Source organism: Chlamydotis macqueenii, chromosome 2, assembly GCF_036417535.1.
Source record: "Chlamydotis macqueenii isolate bChlMac1 chromosome 2, bChlMac1.mat, whole genome shotgun sequence".
In the NCBI taxonomy this organism is placed as follows: Eukaryota; Metazoa; Chordata; class Aves; order Otidiformes; family Otididae; genus Chlamydotis; species Chlamydotis macqueenii.
The window spans coordinates 155,282,130-155,304,539 of record NC_141557.1 but is presented as its reverse complement, the minus strand read 5'-3'; the positions used below and the strand labels follow the sequence as shown (position 1 = coordinate 155,304,539).

Sequence of the window (22,410 nt, the reverse complement as noted above, 5' to 3'; positions counted from 1 at the left end):
TGGCAGAGGCACTGCAAGCTGTGAGGACAGTATCAGTGTTGTTGCTTTCTGCTCCAGGCTTTCTGTTTTTGTTCACCTAAAGAGATGAGATTTAAATCACAATTAAGAAATTAAATTCAGACATTCAAATATCTGTGTGCGTACATATGTATCTGCTATCCCACTAATCTAGTCACTACAGTCCATGGAGCTCAGAGGGCAGTTCAGCTCACTGTATGAGCTTTATTGGCTGGCTGGCTGGTCAGATCTGTCATGCTGTGCTTGAAAATGTATTTAACTTTCCACTCTTACACATTCAAGGCCAGGTTGAATGAGGCTCTGAGCAACCTGATGTGGTTGGAGATGTCCCTGCTTCTTGCAGGGGGGTTGGACTGGATGACCTTTGAAGGTCCCTTCCAACCCAAACCATTCTGTGATTCTGTGATTCATTACTACATAGATATTCCAGCCACTCTCTGCATTGATGCCAAAACAGATGACGGTGACAAACTTGAATTAGGAATAGGAATTTCTGTTCTCATGGATGTTGAGTAAGAATAAGAAAGTTATGTCTAGGCTGTGTCCCACTGTGCCCAATACTCCTCTGTTATAGAGGACCTCACTTTAGTAAAGCCAGCTGCTCTATTTAGGAGAGAACCAAAGATTCATATTGTTTGAGGATATGTGAGTCCCAACAGAGCTGCTTAGCACAAACTTAACTGCTTTGTTAGATTGTATTCTGCATGTACAACTTCTCATTACTGCAAATTGGGTTTTATTTTTCTAAGTATACTTGCATATGCTGAATTCTATGTCATTTCAAGTTACTTACTCGACTAAATAGAGCTCTTTCTTCAAAGAAAAACAAATAAAAAATATTCCCTTCCATATTGCCATTTTTTTTCCTGAAGGTTTGATAGAATTGTCTTTGTTTGAAACTGTCAGGTTAAACAGGGATAATGTAATCTGAGATACGAATGAGTCAGTTGAGCAAAAGGGCCACCATACACTGAGTTGAGAAGCATTGTGCAGATGCTGGTGAAACACTTCAGGAATAAAATTGGGCAGGTCTGGAAAAGGCTGATAACTTCCTTCAAAGACTTCAACTTCAGAGTTCAAATGAAATGTCGCATGCTTACAGATGATCATTCTGAATTTTGAATGCTGATTAATTGCTTATGGTAATGCAAAGCAGCAGAAATACATTAAAACAGCATCAAATTTACATAGGTACAAATACCATGTGCTATTGTTATTGTTTAGTTGTGTAAATCAGAGTTCTGAGGATACAACGACCTCTAAAGAGCTTATCCAAAGTTCACCTTCAAGGAGGACATGATTCATTTGCCATGCTAACACAACTCATAATTTACTAATTAATGTGAACTGGAGGTGAAAAGGGAGCACATATAACTTACCAGTACTATATGCTTCAGCTATTCCTGTGTTGGCCTTAGTGGCTGTGTTAGCACCACGGGTCTGCATCCCACTGGGAGTTCCAGACCCTTCAATACCCTTTCCTGTGGAGGTGCCGATCCTGTAGAAATTCCACATGACACAGCCTCTGTAAGCACTTTTGCTGAATCATTTTGAAGTTATTGAAGTACTCTCATTAGTTTGAAGACGAGACGTTGAAAAACTGCTGTTGTAAAGGGATTTGCCTCTAAGCATTGATCACCCCCCTTACATTTCTATCCAGACTGTGTATCTTGTTGTGGGTTAAACCATCAAGGCAGCAGCTGACATTTTAGGGTTGAAATTCACTTTCCGTCCCTCTTCTGTCTTCCCAATAAATTGTTTAAAAAATCTTCCTGATGTTCATACAGAACTGTGAGAAGAGAGGCCTTCAAATATATTTTGAAATGCAGGTATTAAAGGGCATAACACCTGTGGCAGTGGCTTGATTGGTGTGCAGCTGCGTGGTTTCATTTCTACGCTGTGAAAAAGGGCATGGCAGCGAGCATTTGGCCAGCTGGGAAAGGTGTGATTAGGAGACCGTGCTGCTCAGGTTGGCATCCAAAATGCATTTTCATCCACGTTACACTGTTCAGCACCAGGACCCTAATGATACTCTCAGTGAGTGTAATGGAGTCATCTCCTCCATAAAGGCAAAGGACTGAATCATGTGCACCTAGTTCACTATGAGATACCATCTGGGATCTTCAGTATCCATATAGGGCTGGCAAATGTGTAAGAGAACCTATGGGACATCTACGCTGCTATGGAGCAGCATCTAGAGAGTGAAGTTGCACCAGGCTGTCCATCATTATCTGATAAAAGGCCATCTCTTGGGTAGGATTCTGACCAAGTTAAGATTGCTACACTGATATGTTTAAAAATTTCTAGTTTCATGTGGTATCTGAGATAATCTAAAGCCTCTGAGACATCACCAGTTCTTTTGTAGAAAGAGATATTCAAAAATATTCTGCATTTGGCACTCAGTGGCCTGACCTTCAGTTAATGCCATTTTACGGGGTACTGGCAATGGGCCAGAGCTGTGAAGCCTTGTTGCCTGTCTGATCATCAATGCCAAACTACAGCCTGCATATCTATGGAGCACAAAGGAAAGATGAAGAGTTTGATGCAAGAAAAGGCTTACAGGGACACCATCAAGTCAAACTGAACTCAAAATGTAGTTTGGTTTGCAGGGAAGTTTGGTCTGTCTACTGACACAGTAATTTGTCTGTGTTAGTTTGCATATCCCAAGAAAATACATTACTCCACACCACCACTGTTCATTTGATCCACGGCTGATGTAACATGAGTTTAGCCCTTGCATCTTTTATCATAGATCTTTTCTCCTCCTTCTCTTCTCTCCCTGTGGATAAAATCAGAGCAGCTCATCTGCTTTGTATTCTGCACAGTAGGACATCCTTTCCTGAAGGACTGATTGGTGTGCGCTTGTTTTGCAGCACCACTGGGTTTGTGAATGGGTCATAGGCTACAGACCAGTTTGTTAAGGAAAACAGATGTGCAATGTTGTCACACAGAGTAAGATGCAGTGATGGCTCTGCACTCCTCGCTTACATATAAACTAGAAAATCCTCCTGGATTTGAAAAAAAAAAACCCAACAACTGGGTAGTTTGAAGCAAGGATCTGAGATTTTTGTCTGATTTTCTCAAGTGTAGCCAGTCATTAAACACTATGTGGAAAAGATCTCTCCTCCATTCTAGATGTAATACTTCATGCTTTTAGCTGGAAAAGTCCTGAGTCAAGTGCCATATGTCACAGCCAAAACAATGACCACTTCAGGTGCAAAATGAAAGAACTCTCTGTGGAGTTATTGCTGGAAAATTCAGGGAGGGGCTTTTAAAGAGATGATATTTATCTCCTGTAATCCAGAGATCCTGCTCAGTCTGAGGAGATTGAGCCACACATCTAGCTCCACAGGAGCTGCGTTGTCAGGACGCCCTTCATTGCCCATAATGGAAAACTCACTAAACTGTTACCTGGACCTGGAGTGTACTGGCAGTGTTGTTGTGGGGTGCAGGTCGTGTACAGCCATGCACCTTTTCCTTACGCAGTTGCAAATCTTTGACCATACAAAAAAGGCCATTGAGATTCACACCATGCAACTTTTCTTCTGAATGTCCCACTTCATGTGAAAATTGAGATCGTTGCATAAAGTGCTCATGTTCACACATAAATGTGAGTGTGTGATGGAGTTTGAGAAAGGCACAGGCAAAGAAGATGCAGTCCAAATTGGAAATTGTTTTTTCACTTGGCAATCCCACCTGTCTGAAAGTGCTAGAGTAGGTTGGAAACATTGGCATTGTTTTAAAAAGTATGTTCTTTTGCAATGTAGGGTCAAAATTAGAAAAAAAAAATCAAAACTAACAAAGTTCCAAAATGGATTGAAGTCTTGGGTAACGAGTAAGGATTCTCTTTTCATTTCACTGTAAGAATCTGGTCAGCTACCAAATTAATGTTATCACTTCCCTATTAGATATCCTGTGTTAGCGGCTACAGAGGCTGTTTCTGGACAGTGCTGTCTTCCTGATATTAGAAATTCCCTCTCAGTATATTGCCTTCGGAGCTGTCCTGGTTTTGGCAGGGATGGAGTTAACTTTTCCTCTCAGTACCTGGTATGTTTTGGATTTCGTGTGTGAAGAATATTGATAAACACCCTGATGATACCAGTTGTTGTGAATGAGACCAAGAACACCATCCTGCTTTCCAAGTATCGCTAATTTGCAGATGCAGGAAGCTGGGAGAAAGATAGACAGAATAATTGATCCAAACTGGCCAAAGAGAGTATTCCATGCCATAAACGTCATGCTCATGGGGGCAGGCAGGGATGGGTATCTGCCTTCCTGGCATCCATCTTTCCTGCTCGTTTTGCTGGCATCGTTCCCCCTACCTTGCTGGCTCCCTTTTGCTCCTTTGCTTGCTGCTCGGTTTTGTTTCCGTGATCGCTGCTCGGGACGGGCTGTATTGGTCATTGGGACATTGGGTGGTGAGAAAACACATATTGTTCACTTTGTATATTTTTGATATCCTTATATTCTGTTATTATTGTAGTTTTCCCTTTTTATTTTAGTAAATTATCTTTATCTCAACCCACAAGTTCTCCTTCTTTCCCAATTCTCTCCCCCATCCCCCTGGGGAGGGGGAGGGTGAGCGAGAAACTGTGTGGTGATTTGGGCCAAGCCATCACAGGAGGACTTAGTATATTTGACATTGCAGTGCCTGCAAGAAAAGGGAACTTGGTGAGGTAGATTTTTTGACTGGTTTTCTTTCTTTTTTTCCCCCTACCCTACAATCTTTTGGTTTTCTTTGATTAGGAATGGGAAGGAAGAAAATATCACAACAGTGTGCTCAGTTGAGGCAAAGGCACAACAATGGATTCGGAAGTTTCTCCTCTGTTTCATTATTTGGACCTCCCTAAAAATTCGCTGAGAGGGCATAACACATTCCTCTCCTCTTTTCGAAAGAAATTGGAAGGGTTTGTGGGGAGATTGGTGCATGTCATTTTTTAATGTTTGGAAGTGGCTTCCTTGATTGTTCATCTCTCTACACAACAGCATTGATGATGCTTAGAAAGGTACCTTCCTGGAAATTCCTACTCAGGATGTTTAAGTGTTGACACGGATGATTAATGCTTCTACCTTAGGCTCTTTATATACTTTAAATTCATTTTACTTCTTTACAGGGTTTTGCTGTAGGCTGGGCACTTGACTGCCGACAAGCTGACTTTTCATTTCACATTTTCATTTCACATTTTCATTTCACAAAATTTAGCACAAACCAATGTATCAATCTTAAAGTTTGCCTTCAAATGGCTTCACACAAATTTGTTCATGTCCTTTACAGAATGTCCTGTCTGAAACTCATTTGATTTGCCGTTATTGCAGCTGGGGCTGCTGGGTAATGCGGTTTGGCTCTGTGCTAGCCCACCGTGTTTCGTAGTCTATGAGTCTCAATTCAATTGGCAGCATGCTGCCAGCCAGAGATAAGTCCCTGGGCAGGCATACTAGTCACGGGCTGATCAAAGCCCCAAACAATAGTTCAGCCCAATGTCATTCACTTAATATAAAAATAGAATTTAAAGCCACTAGCAGCACAACTGAGAATATTTAGTTGTGACAGTCAGAAGTTTTTCCACCCTTCTTGAAGCAGCAGGAGGATAGGAGACATCTCCTTGGTAGCTAATGCTGTCATTGCCTCTCCTTTCTCCTTCGCTTCTGCAATCTGTCCCACGGTCGCCCATGTGATAAGATATCTAGGCCTCTTCTTGTAACCCATGTATGCTAGGCCTTTCAGAGCATCTTTAAAACTTGTCTCAGAGAGAAGATGGAAAGGAGATCTTGGTGGATGACTCTTATCTTCCAAGATGAGAAAAATCAGGCAGGGAAATGTAGTGCGCTGGGCTTTCTATTTTGCACTTTCATGCCAGCAAACCTGAGAAATGTGTCAGACCATTCTTCTGAGTGGAAAATCCAGGATGATGGTATTCATGCTGTCTGACATTGCTGACCCGAAATATTTTGTTCCAGCATGCCAGACTCCCTAGGGAAGCTGGCAATGGTGGTACACAGGACACTGAAGCAAAAAGTTTTTAGGAGTGGACCTGAGGAAAAAGCAACAAGAGGAGGAGGCCTTAACTAGGCCTTAACCAGGCTCTTGGCTTGTAAGTGGAGAAAGAGGAGCTGTCTGATTTAAAAGCTGTTCTTTTGCCCCTTAAATGCCCTACTGTGAAGCGCAGCTTTCCTCTCCCAGATCTTGCTTTTTAAAAGCTTTCCAAACTTAGGGAAACAACAGTGAAGCCCGTTCAGAGATACTCCTGCCAATGAGAACCCAAGGTCGTAATCAACCTGACATGAGTAAGCATTTAGGCTTTTCTGGCTCAGCTTCCCACTATGAGAGGAACAATGTCTTTCATATCTGTCACCAATGGACTTGTGTTGTTCTGGGCTGCTCATCACGCGCCAGATCAGCTGGTATGCCAGTGAGACTAGGGATCTTTTGGGGATCTTTCCTTGATTCCTAGAGTTTCCTCCAGCATCTTGTGGAGGATCTTGCTCTGTCTCTGCCATTGCAGCAGAGCAAGAGTGTAATTCAGCTTACTGAGCGTGGCCTTTCTAGCCTGTTCTTGCTGTATGATGGCATTGAGCCAGGGGCTCCTGCATGGAGCTATGTGTACGTACTCAGTAGAATCTGCAGATGCAGAGAAGGAGGAACCTTTGAGCATCCCTACCTGCAGCACTTACTGCTTTTTCCCTCCTCCTCCAGGACCTCCAGTGAGTTTCTCCGTGCACTTCCCCATACCTCTCTGCACAGTGCACATTTGTAGCCTCACAAAGTTTTCAGATTTTTCCCATCACCTTTAACTCAGTACTGGTCTTTGTAAGAGTAGCCAGCCTATTGCTTGAAATAGCAGAGATGTAAGAATCTAAATATTAAACAGAGAATATTCCCACGTCTGTGAAAATCAGGCATGCATTGCCTTCTCTCTGAAGAGCTGTTCTCAAATATTTGGTAATGTCATTTTTCAGTGTTAAAAATCCCAACTCAAGCCTCTCATTAGCAACTGTAAAATGATCAGTGTAAGATACTGCAGATGTTCTGTGAAAACTGAAGTTTGGATGCAGAGAAAAAGATGGTGGGTAGGAACATAGAGCGACTGAGAGAACTGTGAGAAAAGATGCATTTTTAATCCTTATGGATAAAAGCCAATAGTTGAAGAAAATAAGGTTATTCCAATATGAAATTTGGGAAAGTGTGTGGGAACTATGGTTTTAGGACCATATTGTATTGGGAGCTGTAAACCAAAACCTGAGCAAAACACTGCCAGATTTTCCTAATATAATCTTAAAGAATTCCATTAGTATTTACCAGGTAGCAGAACATAATGAAACTAGAACACAAGTTTTAAGGGAAAATAAGAAAGGACTAAATGAAGCAAAGCTGAACAACCTCAGATTCATAAGAACATTTGGAGACAGAGGAAATTACAATGGCTTGCAAGAAATGGTATTGAGTCATAGAATCATATAATGGATTGAGTTGGAAGGGACCATTAAAGGTCATCTAGTCCAGCTCCCCTGCAGTAAGCAGGGACATCTTCAACTCAGTCAGGTTGCTCAGAGCCCCTTCCAACCTGGCCTTGAATATTTCCAGGGATGAGGCATCTACCACGTTTCTGGGCAACCTGTTCCAGTGTTTCACCACTCTCATTGGAAATTTTTTTTTTCCTAATATCTGGTCTAAATCTACCTATCTCTATTTTAAAACCATTACTCCCTGTCCTGTCACAACATGCCCTACTGAAGAGTTTTTCCCCATGTAGATGTGCTGTCTAAATTTACAGCAAAGGATTTCAGAGAAACTTGATCATGTAAAAAGTAGGCTTATATGGTCAGTAGATTAATTCTTTCAGTTGTAAAAATATATAAACATTATTATAAAGGTGCTGTCTGTAATTATATCCAAAACAGGGCTGAATATAAGAAGTGGGATTCAGCTAATTTAGAGAAAACTTCTCCCTAGGAGTTAGTCACTAGAGTCTTTCCTTACAGTTATAGAGAAGGAATTGTCTCTGTAGGTGCTTCTGACAAGCTTGAGCCTTCTGCTTTAAAACAGTACAAGTTGTACACTAGAAGCACACTTTCCTTTCCGCTAACAGTAAGCTTAATCTAACCTTAACATTGTGTCACACAGCACAAAATTGGCCAAAATGATGCCAGATGCAAATGTTGTTTGTCCTCCGTATGATGTATCTAGTCCTCATGACATCTTCAGAAAGACTGCTATATTTTTGAATAGATTATAAGCAAATTACTATGTGATCTGTGCCTAAAATTATGAAGAAAGAGGTAGTGAACAGGATACATGATAAGCATGATAATGGAAAAAAAAAACCAAAACATTCTCAGCTAGATCTGCATTAAAAGCCAATATAGAGGAAAAACTCAAAGAATGTGAAATGCCAAAAGAAAAAAAAATTTATCAAACAAAGTAATCTGTGATATTCATCCAAGAAATATTAGATTCATGGTCTAGCACAGTCATAAATTACTTCTTCTTTCCTGGAAAAAAAATACGTATTGTTTTCGGAATACTGTCTTTAATAGACCAAAATAGTATGGTTAGAAAATGTGAGTGTTAAACGTGATTTCCAATAACAAGAATATGTATTTACTAAAATAGCACATTAGTTGTGACAGTGACAAAAGAGCAGCGCCTTTTGGTTGTCTAGAACTTATACATTCCACAAACGAATTAGGATTTTAGGCATAGTACTGCAAATAGGTACAACGTAATGGGCTGTGAGAAATGATGGAAAATGATAGCAAGGATGATTCTAAAAACTGAAAAAGCACATTCAGATCCTCATTTGGCATACCTGACTTGCAGTCTTGAAGTCTGGACTGGCACCTGCTGAAACACTGTTCAATAGGAAACTTAGAGTTCATAGGACTCAGTTTTCCTTACTAAACCTTGACTTTTACTCTATTTCTTTCTTCTAACCCTTGGTGCCCTGTGTCCCCTGGATAGTATAATTATAACTGTGAGTAAGTTTGAGACTTTCTCCCTCTCTGTCCCTTGATTCCTCAGGTCAATGTTCTCCTCTCCGCTGCCCATCCTGTGTGATTTTGGCAGTCTTTCCCTGTGATTTGCCTGTTACAATTTTGCAGTCAGGCTCAACCACTGGACCACCATTCCTGTCTCTAAAAGATGAAATTAGACAATTTAGACTCAGCTATTGTCCTGTTGCCATAGGACAATATAGACTCAACATCTCTGAAGCAAGTTAGAGTCTTTATGTTCACAAGGCCACAATATGGGCACAGGTGGCACATACACCCACAATATGGGCATAAGCAGCAAGGTGAAGATGCACCTTGTTATCATCTTTGCTGAGCAAGGGGGACTGATGAAAAAAACATGACACCTACGTAGCATCTTCCATAGAAAGAGGACACAAGAAGACTTGCAGGCTTCGTAAACACCAAGATCGAAAAGAGAAGAGGCTTCAGGGAAATTGGTGGGTCACATAGCATCAATGGAGATTAAAATTCATGAAGTGCTCTGAACGCAGTCGTCATTTCAGATGCTAAGGGAGGATTGCTGAGATGTGATTTGATTAACTTGCAATGCGTGTTTATCCTTTGGAAACAGTGCAGTAGGAGGATAGCTGAACTTTCCGAGATGGATTGCAGTTACGTGTCCCAGCACAGGCTTTTCATCCCTGCACACCCCAGAGTATTGCAGGAAGGAGCAGGAGCCTGGCTCTCTAGGCTGTGTGATTTTGGGGACTGTGGGCACTGCTCAGCAGGTGCACCTCCAAGGCACTCTTCTGAGCTGCATTCATGCGGTTCAGACCATGTTCCCTGCTTGGATTTGGCCTCAAAACTGTTCATGGTGACTTATGATCTCCACTCTCACCCTCTCAGCCCATTTTTTTTTTTTTTTTTGTACTGCATGATATGTTGTTTTCATGGGTGAGTTCTCACTTTGACCAGCGGGGGGCTTGCAGCATGGGCTGTGGTGCACGGCACAATCGAGCTAGCAGCACCCCTTGTCCATTACTGACAACATTTGGGTTTTTTTAGTGACCAAGGAAAATCCTTTTCACCAGTGAGACTCCTTTTCTTGCATATTGAATACATAGGTGTGATCATCTGAACATCACCTGCACTGAGTTTGTTTCACGGGGAAGGAAAACAGCAGTGAGTGCAGTATCCCCTTCTTCTATGGAGCATTGATACCCTCTAGTGGTAAAACCGCAGGCATTTTTAGGCAAAATATGATGATTTCGCTACTGACTTATCTTCTGTCCCTCTTGGACAAAAATCTGGACAGCATCTTTATTTGACAGTGCTGTTCGGCTGAAAGATACCGTAAATTCACACCTTTAGTTTAAGTAGCTGATGATGTAATTTTCTTGGACTGTTTTCAGTGTGTTTTGCCTTTCATTAAGTCATTTAAACAATACTTGTGAGCTGATGGAGTTTTCACGTGGTAAGAAATGCCTGTAATGGAAAGGATCGAGTAGCAGTAGCTCAAAGCTATTCTCAATGGAGAATTAGTGATGGCACCACTGTAATGGCTGTCACGTGGCAGATCGTAGGTAGTTTATCGCTAATCAAAGGAATCGTGTTGTCTTGGTTGAGTTCTTCCCATTTTGCTCATGGAGGTGCAGGGTAGCTGGATCATGGGTCTTGGGAAGTCAGTGAGCCACTGGCTTCATAATTAAAGGTGGGGACAGCAAAGTATGGTGTGACAAAGCAAGCTTGAAGGCATAGCAGGAACACTGCAGAATTGCTCAGTTAACTGCTGTATGTCTTGAACAGCAGGAGTATGGTTATACGTAGACAGTAAAAGACACATTCTGGACCCGAAGGCTATTTCCTACCAACCACATAACCCTTGCTCTAGAGCATGGCTGGTAAGTGGGAGAAGCTTAAACTTATCAAAGAAATCCAGAATTATTTAGCAATACATTTATTGCTAAATAAAATACATTTATTTCTGTTCTAGCCTTGCTCAAAATGACTGATCCTTGCATGTAGGGCACTAGTTGATGCTCTTTGGAGGAAATTCTTCCCAAAAGGCAGCAGGAGCTATCTGGAGCTCACCTCTCTCCTTTTACTCTAGCTGCAAAAAAAAAGCTGCAAATTCTCAGAACATGTTCCCTTAGCCCTAAATTTCCCCATACGTGAAGGAAAAAAAAAAACAATATAGGTTAGAGGACACGTGTCTCTGAGCTGAGCCCCCTTCCTGATGGTCCGCTGCCTGCACGCTGCAGGGTGTGGACTTTGCCAGTTTCACCCAGTGAAACAAAGTGGAGTTTTATTCAGTGAGAAATGAAGTCACACTTTAGGTATCACATTGAAATTCAAAACAGGTAGTACACACTAAACACAGTTTGAGTCTTAACAAGCTTTTTTCCCTGGATGATTTCAGTACCTAATGCCTATCATTTCTTTGATGTACCCTAGCTATGAAAGCAAGGGATCCAGAGCTTTTATGGAGATATCCTTTCAATTTATTCACTAAACTCTGATATATTTCCATGGCCACCTGCCCCTCTGTTCCTGTGGATCAGGTTTTGGGAGCACATTAAAATGCCCATGATCTGGGTACATGGAGTACTAAAATATGAGCTTCCCCCACTCTGCTTCACAGAAATCACTTGATTTTTCTTTCCTCTTTATGTATAAAAGATTTTGAATAGCTTGATCCTGGGAATACTTTTACAAAGCAGATCAGCGTGACTTTAGATTGGACTGAATTGGATTTACCAGCAGTGGGAGTTAAATTTTCAGTCCAGTCTCTGTGTTCTGGAGCCTCACAGACAGACAATAGCACAGGGACAGCGATTTATCATGCACTGCATTTATTGGAGAGCAGAACTTTACCCTCTCTGTTGTTTCACGTTCAAATCTCTTCATCTTTTCATCTGCATAGAAGTGGGTGCAAAAAGGGAAAGAAAAAAAAAGTGCAGTGCAGTTTTCAAGGGAGAATTTGTCCTGGTGCTGCATTGTATTGAAGCATTTACTGTTTCCCAGGTCTCAGGATGTGCCAAGTAGATTTTTTCCACTGTAACTGCAGTGCCATTTTATGAAGCACACAGCACATCACCTTGGAATACACCTCCTGAGCATTACAGTCCTCTTCCATTCCGTACAACCCCTTCCCAAAATAAAGTATCGTCCATTTCCTCCCTGAAGAATGCAATCCAGTTAATTAATGTATATCTTTCCCAGAACCATTCTGATTTAGGAACTTGCTGTCATTTCTTGACTGCCAGCCCTTCTCTGTCCAGGTTGAGAACCCTTGATCTTCTTGAAAGCCCACCTCACTGCTCATTGATGGGAAGTGGCCCTCCCCTGAAGGTGTCCACCTAGTTTTTTATAGGCCATATCTCCAATGCAAATACAGAGGAAGGGTAACAATGCTGTGTTTTTTCTTTTTATTTCATTCCAGATTTCTTATTGTCTTGGGGTGTTTGATTTTAGCTGTCCTGACAACTTTCAAGGAGTATGAAACTGTTTCAGGAGACTGGCTCCTCTTGCTGGTAAGTAGACCAACTGCTGCATCACCCTAGTAATGTCCTTGAATTTAAATCAGCCCCATCAGCAGTGATGGAAACTTACTCTCAGCTCTATCTACAATAAGATTTCTTCTGTTGGTCCTGGAATAGTGACTGTACACTTACATATTGGAGAGTTCCCAGTCCATTGTCAACACCAACTGAGTAGAGGAAGTAAAGAGAGAGGACAAATACTAGCCTGAGGCTTTTAAATTATGGCTTTTCAGCATTTGCCTAGCAATTCTGCCATTGAAGTATCAATAAATTGCCTATTGACCATGCCAGACCTGAGCACATTTGAAAAGTCCTTTTTGGGGATTCTACCAATCCCAGGATTTCATTCAAGGGGGATCATCAGAATTGCCCAATAGCAGCACGACTGAAATTGTTGCAAGCAGTGCCTCCAATAACTATCCAGGAAAGAAAATGTATTTGCCACAAATATATTCCTTTCTCTGTGTTCCCAGTATGCTTGTTTTATAAATACTGGAGTTCATACTCAAGACTGTATTTCTGTAGGCCTCCTGTTTGGCAGAAGAAAAAAATAGGAAAAAAAAACCCCCTTACTAAGAATAAACATGATGTGTTCATAATTTGATGAAAATGACCCTAACAAAGAACTTCCTCTGCTCCCATAGCTGTCAGGAAATAGAGGACACAACCTCTCATTTAACCTGGCCTTGTAGAAAAGCATCCCTAGGGAAACTGCACAGCAAGATTAGTTCTGGGATCTCAATTTCCATTTCCCCTTGTACCCCCAGAGACATGTAGATCTGAGCATGAGCTAAATGCTAAAAGGAGTGAAAGATGAATTCTGCTTGCATGTTCTTTCTCAAAAAGTGCCTGTATGAAAACACTCTCATCCCCTAGAGAATGTGAAACTCGCTTTTGGTCCCTGTTGCCCTGCTTAGACCCATCTTTTCACATTTGAAAAAGACCGAGGTTATTTTTTCTTCTCCTGTTCTTGCTTTTGTGTGGCTCTCAGCAGTTTTCAGAAGTGCCTAGCAGCTGTGGTTATAAGCATCAGGAAAATTTCCGCTTTCCTCATTGTTATCTATTCACAAGGAAGAAAAATAACTGTGTACCCCATGCTGCCCTTGGCCCATCTCCACTGAGCACTTTGGAAAAATTTTCTCCTCTCCATTCCCTTCCCATGCTTAGAAGAGCTCTTAAGCACAGCGGAAAATCCCATTTTTCTGTGCACCAGGAATTTAAGGGGATAATATATGTCTTAAATGTGACCATGTGAATATACCATATCCTGTCCCTGTCTCTCTAGATGTGGCTGCATGAACGAGCTGCTGGTGGGTAACCCTGGGTGTGGCAGGGGGACTTTGCAGTCACCACTTACATATATCTTCTGATTTCATGTGAAACAGGAGATGTTTTTGTTAAGTAATTACCCTTCCATCAAGGCAGGGTAAGAACTTCACATTAACCCACAGCAGGGACACATCCTTTCTGCAGAGCAGATTGTAAAGCTATGTCCCGCCTTTCCTTGCCTCTTTCATCAACCTATATTCTCCTCTCCACCTTTTTCCTCTCTCTTACACACATACACCAACGCTTGCACATCATCCCTTTCCTTCAGCTATATCCTTGTGTCCAGAAGTACTGCAAAACTTGTTATGAGTCTAACAATGTAGTTTGTGTCTTTGATACAGGAAACTTTTGCCATTTTCATCTTTGGAGCAGAGTTTGCCTTAAGAATCTGGGCTGCTGGGTGTTGCTGTCGCTACAAAGGATGGAGGGGGAGACTCAAATTTGCCAGGAAGCCTTTGTGCATGCTGGGTAGGCACGTGCTCTCTACTACTGTTTTCTCTACTACTGTTTTCCTTTTCCTTCTGAGCCAGTTTTTGGGGGATGTCCAAGAACCAGTGAATGGCAGTGTAAAGAGCACTGAAATCAGATGTACCTTTTGTGCTAGGAGCTGTGTCCTGCTTGGAGTAGTTATTTGAAGGACCTAGCAATAACGATTCATTTGAGAGACATTTGTGTGGCTAGTCAGTGAGGAAAAAATGGATCCTTTTACCCTTCAAATACATTTTCCTTGGCTGAGTCCGACTGCACTTTTCTTAAGCTCACCCTCAAATATACCCTGTCTACCCTCAGTTTCAAACCCCTTCAAATCCCAACTCTGTACCATCTCTGTCAACCCTCTTTCATATTCAGATGTTGTATTTTACCTTCGTGGTGTTGGTCTACATTTGCAAAGAAGTATCTTGGTGATTTCATCCATGTTGTCTTTCAGACTTGGAAAGCACTACCTATAACTATCCATAAAAGTACTCATTACTCATGTTTGAATCCCCTCCCAAAGCTCCCCGTATGTCCACAAACCAACCAGCCAACATTTAGGAGTTCACTCTGCCGTGACACCTGTCATGCACATCCACATTCATCCACTGTTTCCAGGACTCCCTCATTTATTTTGAGGCTCTTCAGGCCAAGCGCTAGCTTTATGTTCTTTATTTGTACAGCACAGAGCACTCTGGGGAGCTGTGGTGCTGTGGTTACATGAATACATGCTACTCTCTTCTCTCTCCCTCCTTTTGTTCGTCTTGTGGGTCTAAACGGTAGACAAAATTGGAATAAATTTTCTATGTGCACCTGTGCTGTCTTCAATTCAGTAGTACTCTTTTGGCTACTACTGTTGTATTGATACTTCTTATACTTCTAATAGCATGGTGAAGACAGTAGAGCATGGTGTGAGCAAGTGGGATTGATATTGTCTCATGCCTTCTTGGTAAAAGTGTCATCTCACTTCTGAGAATGAGTCTTCATTGCTATCTGGGTAAAGAGCAGAAAAGATCCCACTTGATTGATTAATGCCATCTCTTGGTTGTCACTGGCACAAGTTTGTTTTGGGAATGATAGCAAGTGAATAAATCTGAAACCCATCTGGTGCCACTCTTTTTGACTGGAAATCCAATACAAAGACAATTTAAAGACTGAATGTCCGGAGAATGACTGAAGAAAAAAGTACCACTTTTTTCTTGTATATATATAATATCAAAAAGCAGGGGTGGAAACAAGGAAAAGAAATAAAAAGAAATAAAATAAGACAAAGTGGTGTGATTTGCAGTTGATCAGCAAATTGGCCCTGTGACTGCTTACAAAAATAGTAGTACTGGCTTTGAGATTTTAATGGGAAAACTCAGCCAAAAGAACAAAGTACTGGATGCACCATCAAAAACTGAATTTCTTGTCTGCTGACCTATTCACTATGGTGTTCCTGTGGGACAGATGCATTTAAGGTTGTTTTCCTGTGTCGTAGTTCAGCCCCGATCGGGACCAGACTACGCAGTCTGTCTCTCGCTCCCCCCACCCTCTGAGAGAACAGGGAGAGAAAATATAAGAAAAACGGCTCGAGGTTTGAGATAAGGACAGGGAGAAATCCTTAAAGTTACCATTACGGGCAAAACAGACTCGACTTGGGGAAAACTATTCATTTATTTCTAAAATTAGCAGGAGAATGAGACAGGGAACAAGATAACCTCCCCCCCACCCCTCCCTCTTCCCGGGCTTAACATTATCTCTACTACCTTCCCCTCCCGAGCGGCACGGGGGGGGAAAAGGGAATGGGGGTCGCGGTCAGTTCATCACGTGTTGTTTTACGCCACTGTATCATCGTCGGGGGAAGAACTCCTCGCATTCCTCCTCTGCTCCATCGTGGGGTCCCTCCCACGGGCCACAGTCCTTCGTGAAACTGCTCCGGCGTGGGTCATCTCTTCCACGAGGTGCAGTCCCTCTAGAACAGCTGTCCCAGCGGGCCCTCCACGGGCCACAGCCTCCTTCAGGCCTCCACCTGCTCCGGCGTGGGGTCCTCCACGGGCTGCAGGTGGATCTCTGCCCCTCCGTGGACCTCCATGGGCTGCAGGGGGACAACCCGCTCCACCATGGTCTTCACCACGAGTTGCAGAGGAATCTTGGCCAGGAGCCGCATTACTTCTCCCCCTCCTTCTTCACTGACCTTGGCGTCTGCAGCCGTTCCTCACAACAGGCTGGCAGACGCCTCTCAGGATCCTTTTTACATCTTATTCACTTCTCATCTCCTCTCCACTTCTTGCAGCCAGGCTGGACCGAGTTGGGCCCAGTCGGCTGCCCGGCGGGAGGCCAGAGGGTGAGGCCTGCAAGGCCCATAAGGCTTGCGCCTGCCCCTCTCTGCCCCCCGCTCAGCTGCTTCACATCTCTCCTCTTTTTTTTTCTGTTTTCCCCTACTTAAATACGTTATCGCAGAGGCGTTATCACGGGACATTCTGCTACCAATTGGCTCGGCCTTGGCCAGCAGTGGATCCGCCCTAGGCCCGGCCGAGTCCACTGAACAAAGGGGAGCGACTTCTAGCAGTTTCCTACAGAAGCTACCACCTTAGGCCCCCCCCTCACTAACAAAACCAGAACATCCTGTCAGCATTAGGACACTATTTCTATGCGTCCCTAAGCTAGCTCAGACAGTGTCTCAAGTCCGGTGCATCGATCTGTAAATAGATTACGAGACTTGCTGGTGGGTTCTGTGTGTGATGCCAACTGTGTGGCAGGTGCAGATATCTGTTTAATTGGCAAGAGAAGGCATTTTCAAGCAGCTTTAAAACTTGCCTAGGGAAATTTGCAGCACAACCAGATGGGATTAAGAAGCAGGTGATGGGGCCACTTTTGTTGGCAGGCTTTGTTCTTTTTGCCTTGCAGATATCTTTGTGCTGATTGCTTCAGTGCCAGTGGTTGCTGTTGGGAACCAAGGCAATGTTCTGGCCACGTCTCTCAGAAGCCTCCGCTTCCTTCAGATCCTACGGATGCTCCGAATGGACAGGCGGGGCGGCACATGGAAACTTTTGGGATCAGCTATTTGTGCACATAGCAAAGTAAGTGAGGAGCCTTTGCACTGAATGAGAGCAGGGCCGTCCCTTTAATGGTGAAGTATCTTGAAATCTTTGATAGAACTGCTCTGTAGTTGCAATGTATTTGTAGTGGCTTCTCAGACTTGTCTGATCAAGAGATGGAGCAGGACTCTGGAGGGATGGAAAGAGGCTGGTTAGCTGAAATGTGCTTAGAAGGGAGCTACTGGTATAATTTCTCTTTGGAAGCATGGGTCAGACAATACAAAGATGCACACAGTGTGAACCCAGACAGACAAAATTTTTGAAATCATCTTTACTCAGTCTGACTTCATGCTATAGTCAGACACATCCTGTCTCACACCAGACAGATACGTTGTGTGCTTGCATTTTCACCAAACATTATTACAAGTTTAAAACTGTCTGCATAAAAATCCTCTAGATAAGATTTCTCATCTGTACAGGATGTAGAAAAATTGTGTATACTCTCTGCTACATATTGCTTTTTTTTTATCCGTGAATGACATTCCTGACATTTTAGGGGTTTTTGAAAATTTAAATGCCAGCTGGCACAGCATAATTAGACTTTACTTCTTTGTAGTGCTTGATAGGGATACTCACCCTGCTTCGTTTCGTACTAACTTCTGTTTCTTCCCCATATAAACTTGCTACAAGGCAGGTGGCACATAAACACTTGTGTCAAAAATGTTTCTCAGGAAACTGAGATCGTGGAAGAAATCTGTGTGCCAAAGACATTGTTTAGAAATTGTTAAAGGCCTCGTTGTGTGGGATTTCATTCAAATGTTCCTTGTTTGATTCCCAGCCCCCACCCCTTGGAGCTCAGCTGGCTGTGGGAGATAAAAAGGTGTTGCAAGAACTTAGCTTCACCGAAGGCATTAAAGAAACAATTTTGATAACAAGATTAGCCAACAAATCTGCTTCTGTGGTTGCACAGCAGAAATCAGCCATGAAAGCTGACTTATCTGAAGACTCAATTATGAAAACAAAAGGAATATTGATTTTTTTTACCCACTTGTGAAGACCTGCATCAAAAAAAAATTCTGCTTTGTTTCAAACATTACTGAGTTTTGAACTTGGGTTGCTCCATCTCCCACCTGAGTGAGATTAACCACACACTCATAGTAGTCACTTCCTCTAAACAAAGAAGCTCAGGTTTGTTTTCACACAGTTTCCAAGGTCTGTTCTTATTGCATCAGTTCATGGTGAAATCGTACCTCAGAACCTGCTTTGATATACCTGAGGAGAAGAAACTGCATCCGGCATCCTTGGCTCTCTGCAGGTAGGGAGAGGGCAGAGCTGTTGATTTGCCTGCCAAGACTGACCAAGCCTAGGGGTAGCAGGAATGGGAAGAGTCAAGGTCAGGAACAGAGCCCTGCAGCACCCTTTGTCATGTGTGCTGCTAAGTCCTTAACCCAGCTTCATGCAGCAGTACAACTGCAGATTGCTCCAAGCTGTTCCCAAGGAAGGTGCCATGTAAGGGATAATTCTTGTAAATCTCTGCATTATTTTCCAGTAAGTGCTGAGGTGGGCTGGTCATGGGCTGTGACCAAGCCAGCAGTGACAACTCTGCTGTTATCCTTGGTGCTTCTCTCTTCTGACATTTACTGTGCCACTGTGGGTACTGAGACTGTTTTCAGCCCCTCCATTGTCCATCTGTTTCTTTTGCAGGAACTCATCACTGCTTGGTACATCGGGTTCCTGACGCTCATCCTATCCTCATTTCTTGTTTATCTGGTTGAAAAAGATGTTCCTGAAAAGGATGCTAATGGAGTGGAGATGAAGGAAGAGTTTGAAACCTATGCAGATGCGCTGTGGTGGGGGCTCGTAAGTAACTCAAAAAATACTATATCCCATTCTTAAAAACTTTGTATCGAAGAAGAGATCGAGTATTGGTGTTAGGAAGTACAGTATAAGTACTGCTAAATTTGAGTAAATTGTTACTTGTATAACGTTACCAAAGTAGGGATGCCCTTACAACCAACTAGCAGAACTTACATCCCTGTGGATTTTCAGTCAGACAAAGGCCCATAGGTGCTTAAACCTGTTTCAGAAATCTGTCTCTGCTCCTGCCTTCTGGAAAACCTCTTTTTTAGAGGAGTGTCTCTTTGGGTATAACTACACTATCCAAGCCTATGCCCATGGAAGACCTAACTCTAATGACAGCAATATCCTGCCTCTGAGAGCTCTGTCCCTCAGAAAATGTCAAAACTAGAGCTGGTCAAACTTTCAGATGATATTGACTCTCTTGAGGGCCTTACAGAGGGGTCTCAATAGATTGGCGCATTGGACAGTGATTAGTGGGATGAAATTTAATGAGTCCAGAATGTCTCTGGAAAGGATAACTCAACACTTCTCTTGTGTCTTACATACATTCCCCAAGAATCACTCAGGGAATGCCACTGGTGGACTGGTGGTAGGATACTGAGCAAGAGAGACCTTTGATATATCTGGTCTTGTCTCTTCTGATGAAGGGAGGAGTATTTGTTTTCACCACTGCTCATTTGATCACAAAATATTCCTGCCACCTGGTAGACAGAGTTCGTGTTGCTTTGCTGTCAATAGTTAGGGGAGTCTATATCATGCTGTGACTAAAATTGAGGAGCATATTTTTAATGCAGTTCATTCATAAATTCTTAAAAGATCCCTCCCCACCATTATGAATCAAAAAGTCCCAAGTATTGCATAGCATACCTGGATATTTTCATATCCTTACATATCCAGGACATTTAGGTAGTCTCACTTGTGAGAAAAGGTACACAGCTGGCAATTAGCAGTTGTAGAGGAAAGAAGTAAGCTTTCACAAAGTCATCTTTGTTTTAGAGACTGAGGCTTCAGGGAGAGGTAGCCTTGATTGTTAAAGCTCTGCAAGCTGTTAACTGACAAGTCCCATTCCCAGCTGTGCACTGACAGCAGGCAGGAGGCTCACTCTGCGTGCAATGTCACGTGGAGTCCCCTTTCAGCAAGTGCATTCTAGAAAGGCAGCTGCTTTAAGACTAAATCCATTCTCCCTAGTAAAATGCCTCTGGACTATGATACTATTAAAAAAAAATTAAAATTGGTTGGCCAGTCATCAAGATTCTATTTTAAGAAGTTATACATGAGCACCCATAGAGCTAAGTGAGTTATGCAGGTTTCAGGGTGACATTTAAAGCAGAGCTGTTGGCTTTGTTTTTCTTACGGGAAGTCCTGGTCATTCTGTCCACAGATCACCCTCGCTACGATCGGGTACGGCGACAAGACCCCCAAAACATGGGAGGGACGGCTGATTGCAGCTACCTTCTCTCTTATTGGAGTGTCTTTCTTTGCTCTTCCTGCAGTAAGTACCTTCTCCCTCCTCTGTTAGGCACAGCCCAGCGCCGTGTGCTTGCAAAAAGAAAGTGATCAAAACTGCCAGTGGAATCAAAATCCTTTATTAAGACGTGATTCTGACACTTGAACTGGTCTATATCAGTAAATCAAACTCCTTTCTTCTCAGCTTTGCATAGAGTCTACTGGGAATAATATGTCACCCTGATACTCCTCGAACCATGTGTGGGCATTTTCTGGGACAGTGCTAGTTGGCACAGGACAAAATTAAACCAGTGAGTGAATAGTCTGGGAAATCACAGGGCAGTTAATGAGCCTGTACCCTGGCCCAGGTTACCTTACTGGTATTGACATAGCCACACAAGATGTATTTTTAAAGGATTTGGGGGCCGTTGTTTTAATAATTAGGGTTGGGCCGTTTTACCCAGCACTAAACACTTGCAAGCTAGAGATCTACATCTGAGTGATCATCACAGGTCATCCTTTATAAGCACTGCAGCTCTACAGAGCATTTAATCTCGCCTGTTTTACTTCCTTTTTAGAGGAGATCTCTGACGCCACCATGGAAGTGCTGTTTCTACCCACTAAGATTAAAGGGAATTTAGCTAGCAGCTGACAGTACAGGTATTTTTGATCTAGCCAGGAGAATCCCACTCTGACTGCTTAAGAAATGATCTCTGAATTACTTTTGAAAGTGTATTTGTTCTCTTGTGTTACATGGGCCAAATATTTGCCTTGTCCGCAAAGCCCTCAGGTAAGAATGAGACAAGATCTGGGTGAGATGGGCCAATTAGCAACAGAAACCATCCCAAGTCCAGATTTTAGGATACTTTTCCTTTAGATTGAGACCTGGAAAGAATTTCATAGAGGACAGGAAGTCCCATACACCCAAATCCAGAGTACGGTTAGCATAGCTCTTTTGTTACACAAGCACAGTTTTGCTCTTCCCTGAGTGGAAAGTAATACACCACTTGGACACCTCCAGCTTGGAAAGGCAGTAGACATGAGCGTTGAGAACCTTAAAATGACTTGGTGTGGCCTGTGGCCCTTGGGACGATCATAACAACCTCATGTCTGATGAGCAGTGGGAAAGATATGCTGTACTTCACAAAGGTCCCACGTAGCCATATCCATCTCCACCTACAGACCTGTTTCCTCTCATTATTCAAATTTTTTTTCTGAGTAAGAAACATCTAAAATCTTGCATCATTCTCTCCTTTCAGGGCATCTTAGGCTCAGGGCTGGCACTGAAGGTCCAGGAGCAACATCGTCAAAAACATTTTGAGAAAAGAAGAAAGCCAGCAGCTGAACTCATTCAGGTTTGCAGCCACTTATCCCTTTCTTGAAAAATGTTGTGTATGAAGACTGCTGCATCATGTTAACAACAGCCACCGCTTCCCCTCTGCCCAAATTCTCATTTCCCATTGCAGGAGGTGGGAAGCTGTGTTTGTAAAGGAGTCAGTTTTTTCATATGGAGCTAGATAGTCCAGTGGTCCTTGCAATTTTTGAAGAATCTTTCAATTCCCAGAATATCTTTCAGAATAACAGTGTCTTTAGAAGAAAGGGTCTCATCTGCTAGCTTCTGGAAACCAATCAGCTTCTGCATCAGTGCCACAAAATCAGAGAAAAAAAAGCTGTCAAAAACATATCCTTTCCAAAATCCAGGTTTTCTCATTTCCCTTGAGAGTGTGCTTTTATGTGCAAACAAAGTTATGTTGTTATTGATGTGAAAA

The 22,410-nt window shown here is 42.7% G+C and overlaps 1 protein-coding gene across 2 annotated transcripts in view; it reads left to right on the top strand.

Moving 5' to 3' along the window:
- KCNQ3 (potassium voltage-gated channel subfamily Q member 3) overlaps positions 1-22,410 on the top strand; it is a 196,868-nt gene that overhangs the window by 151,620 nt on the left and 22,838 nt on the right. For both annotated transcript variants that reach the window (XM_086742622.1, XM_086742621.1), the window contains exons 2-7: positions 12,413-12,503; positions 14,183-14,309; positions 17,205-17,377; positions 19,040-19,195; positions 20,577-20,687; positions 21,901-21,996. In XM_086742622.1, the coding sequence (XP_086598748.1) occupies positions 12,413-12,503; positions 14,183-14,309; positions 17,205-17,377; positions 19,040-19,195; positions 20,577-20,687; positions 21,901-21,996 (754 nt within the window). The remainder of the gene's footprint in view (positions 1-12,412; positions 12,504-14,182; positions 14,310-17,204; positions 17,378-19,039; positions 19,196-20,576; positions 20,688-21,900; positions 21,997-22,410) is intronic.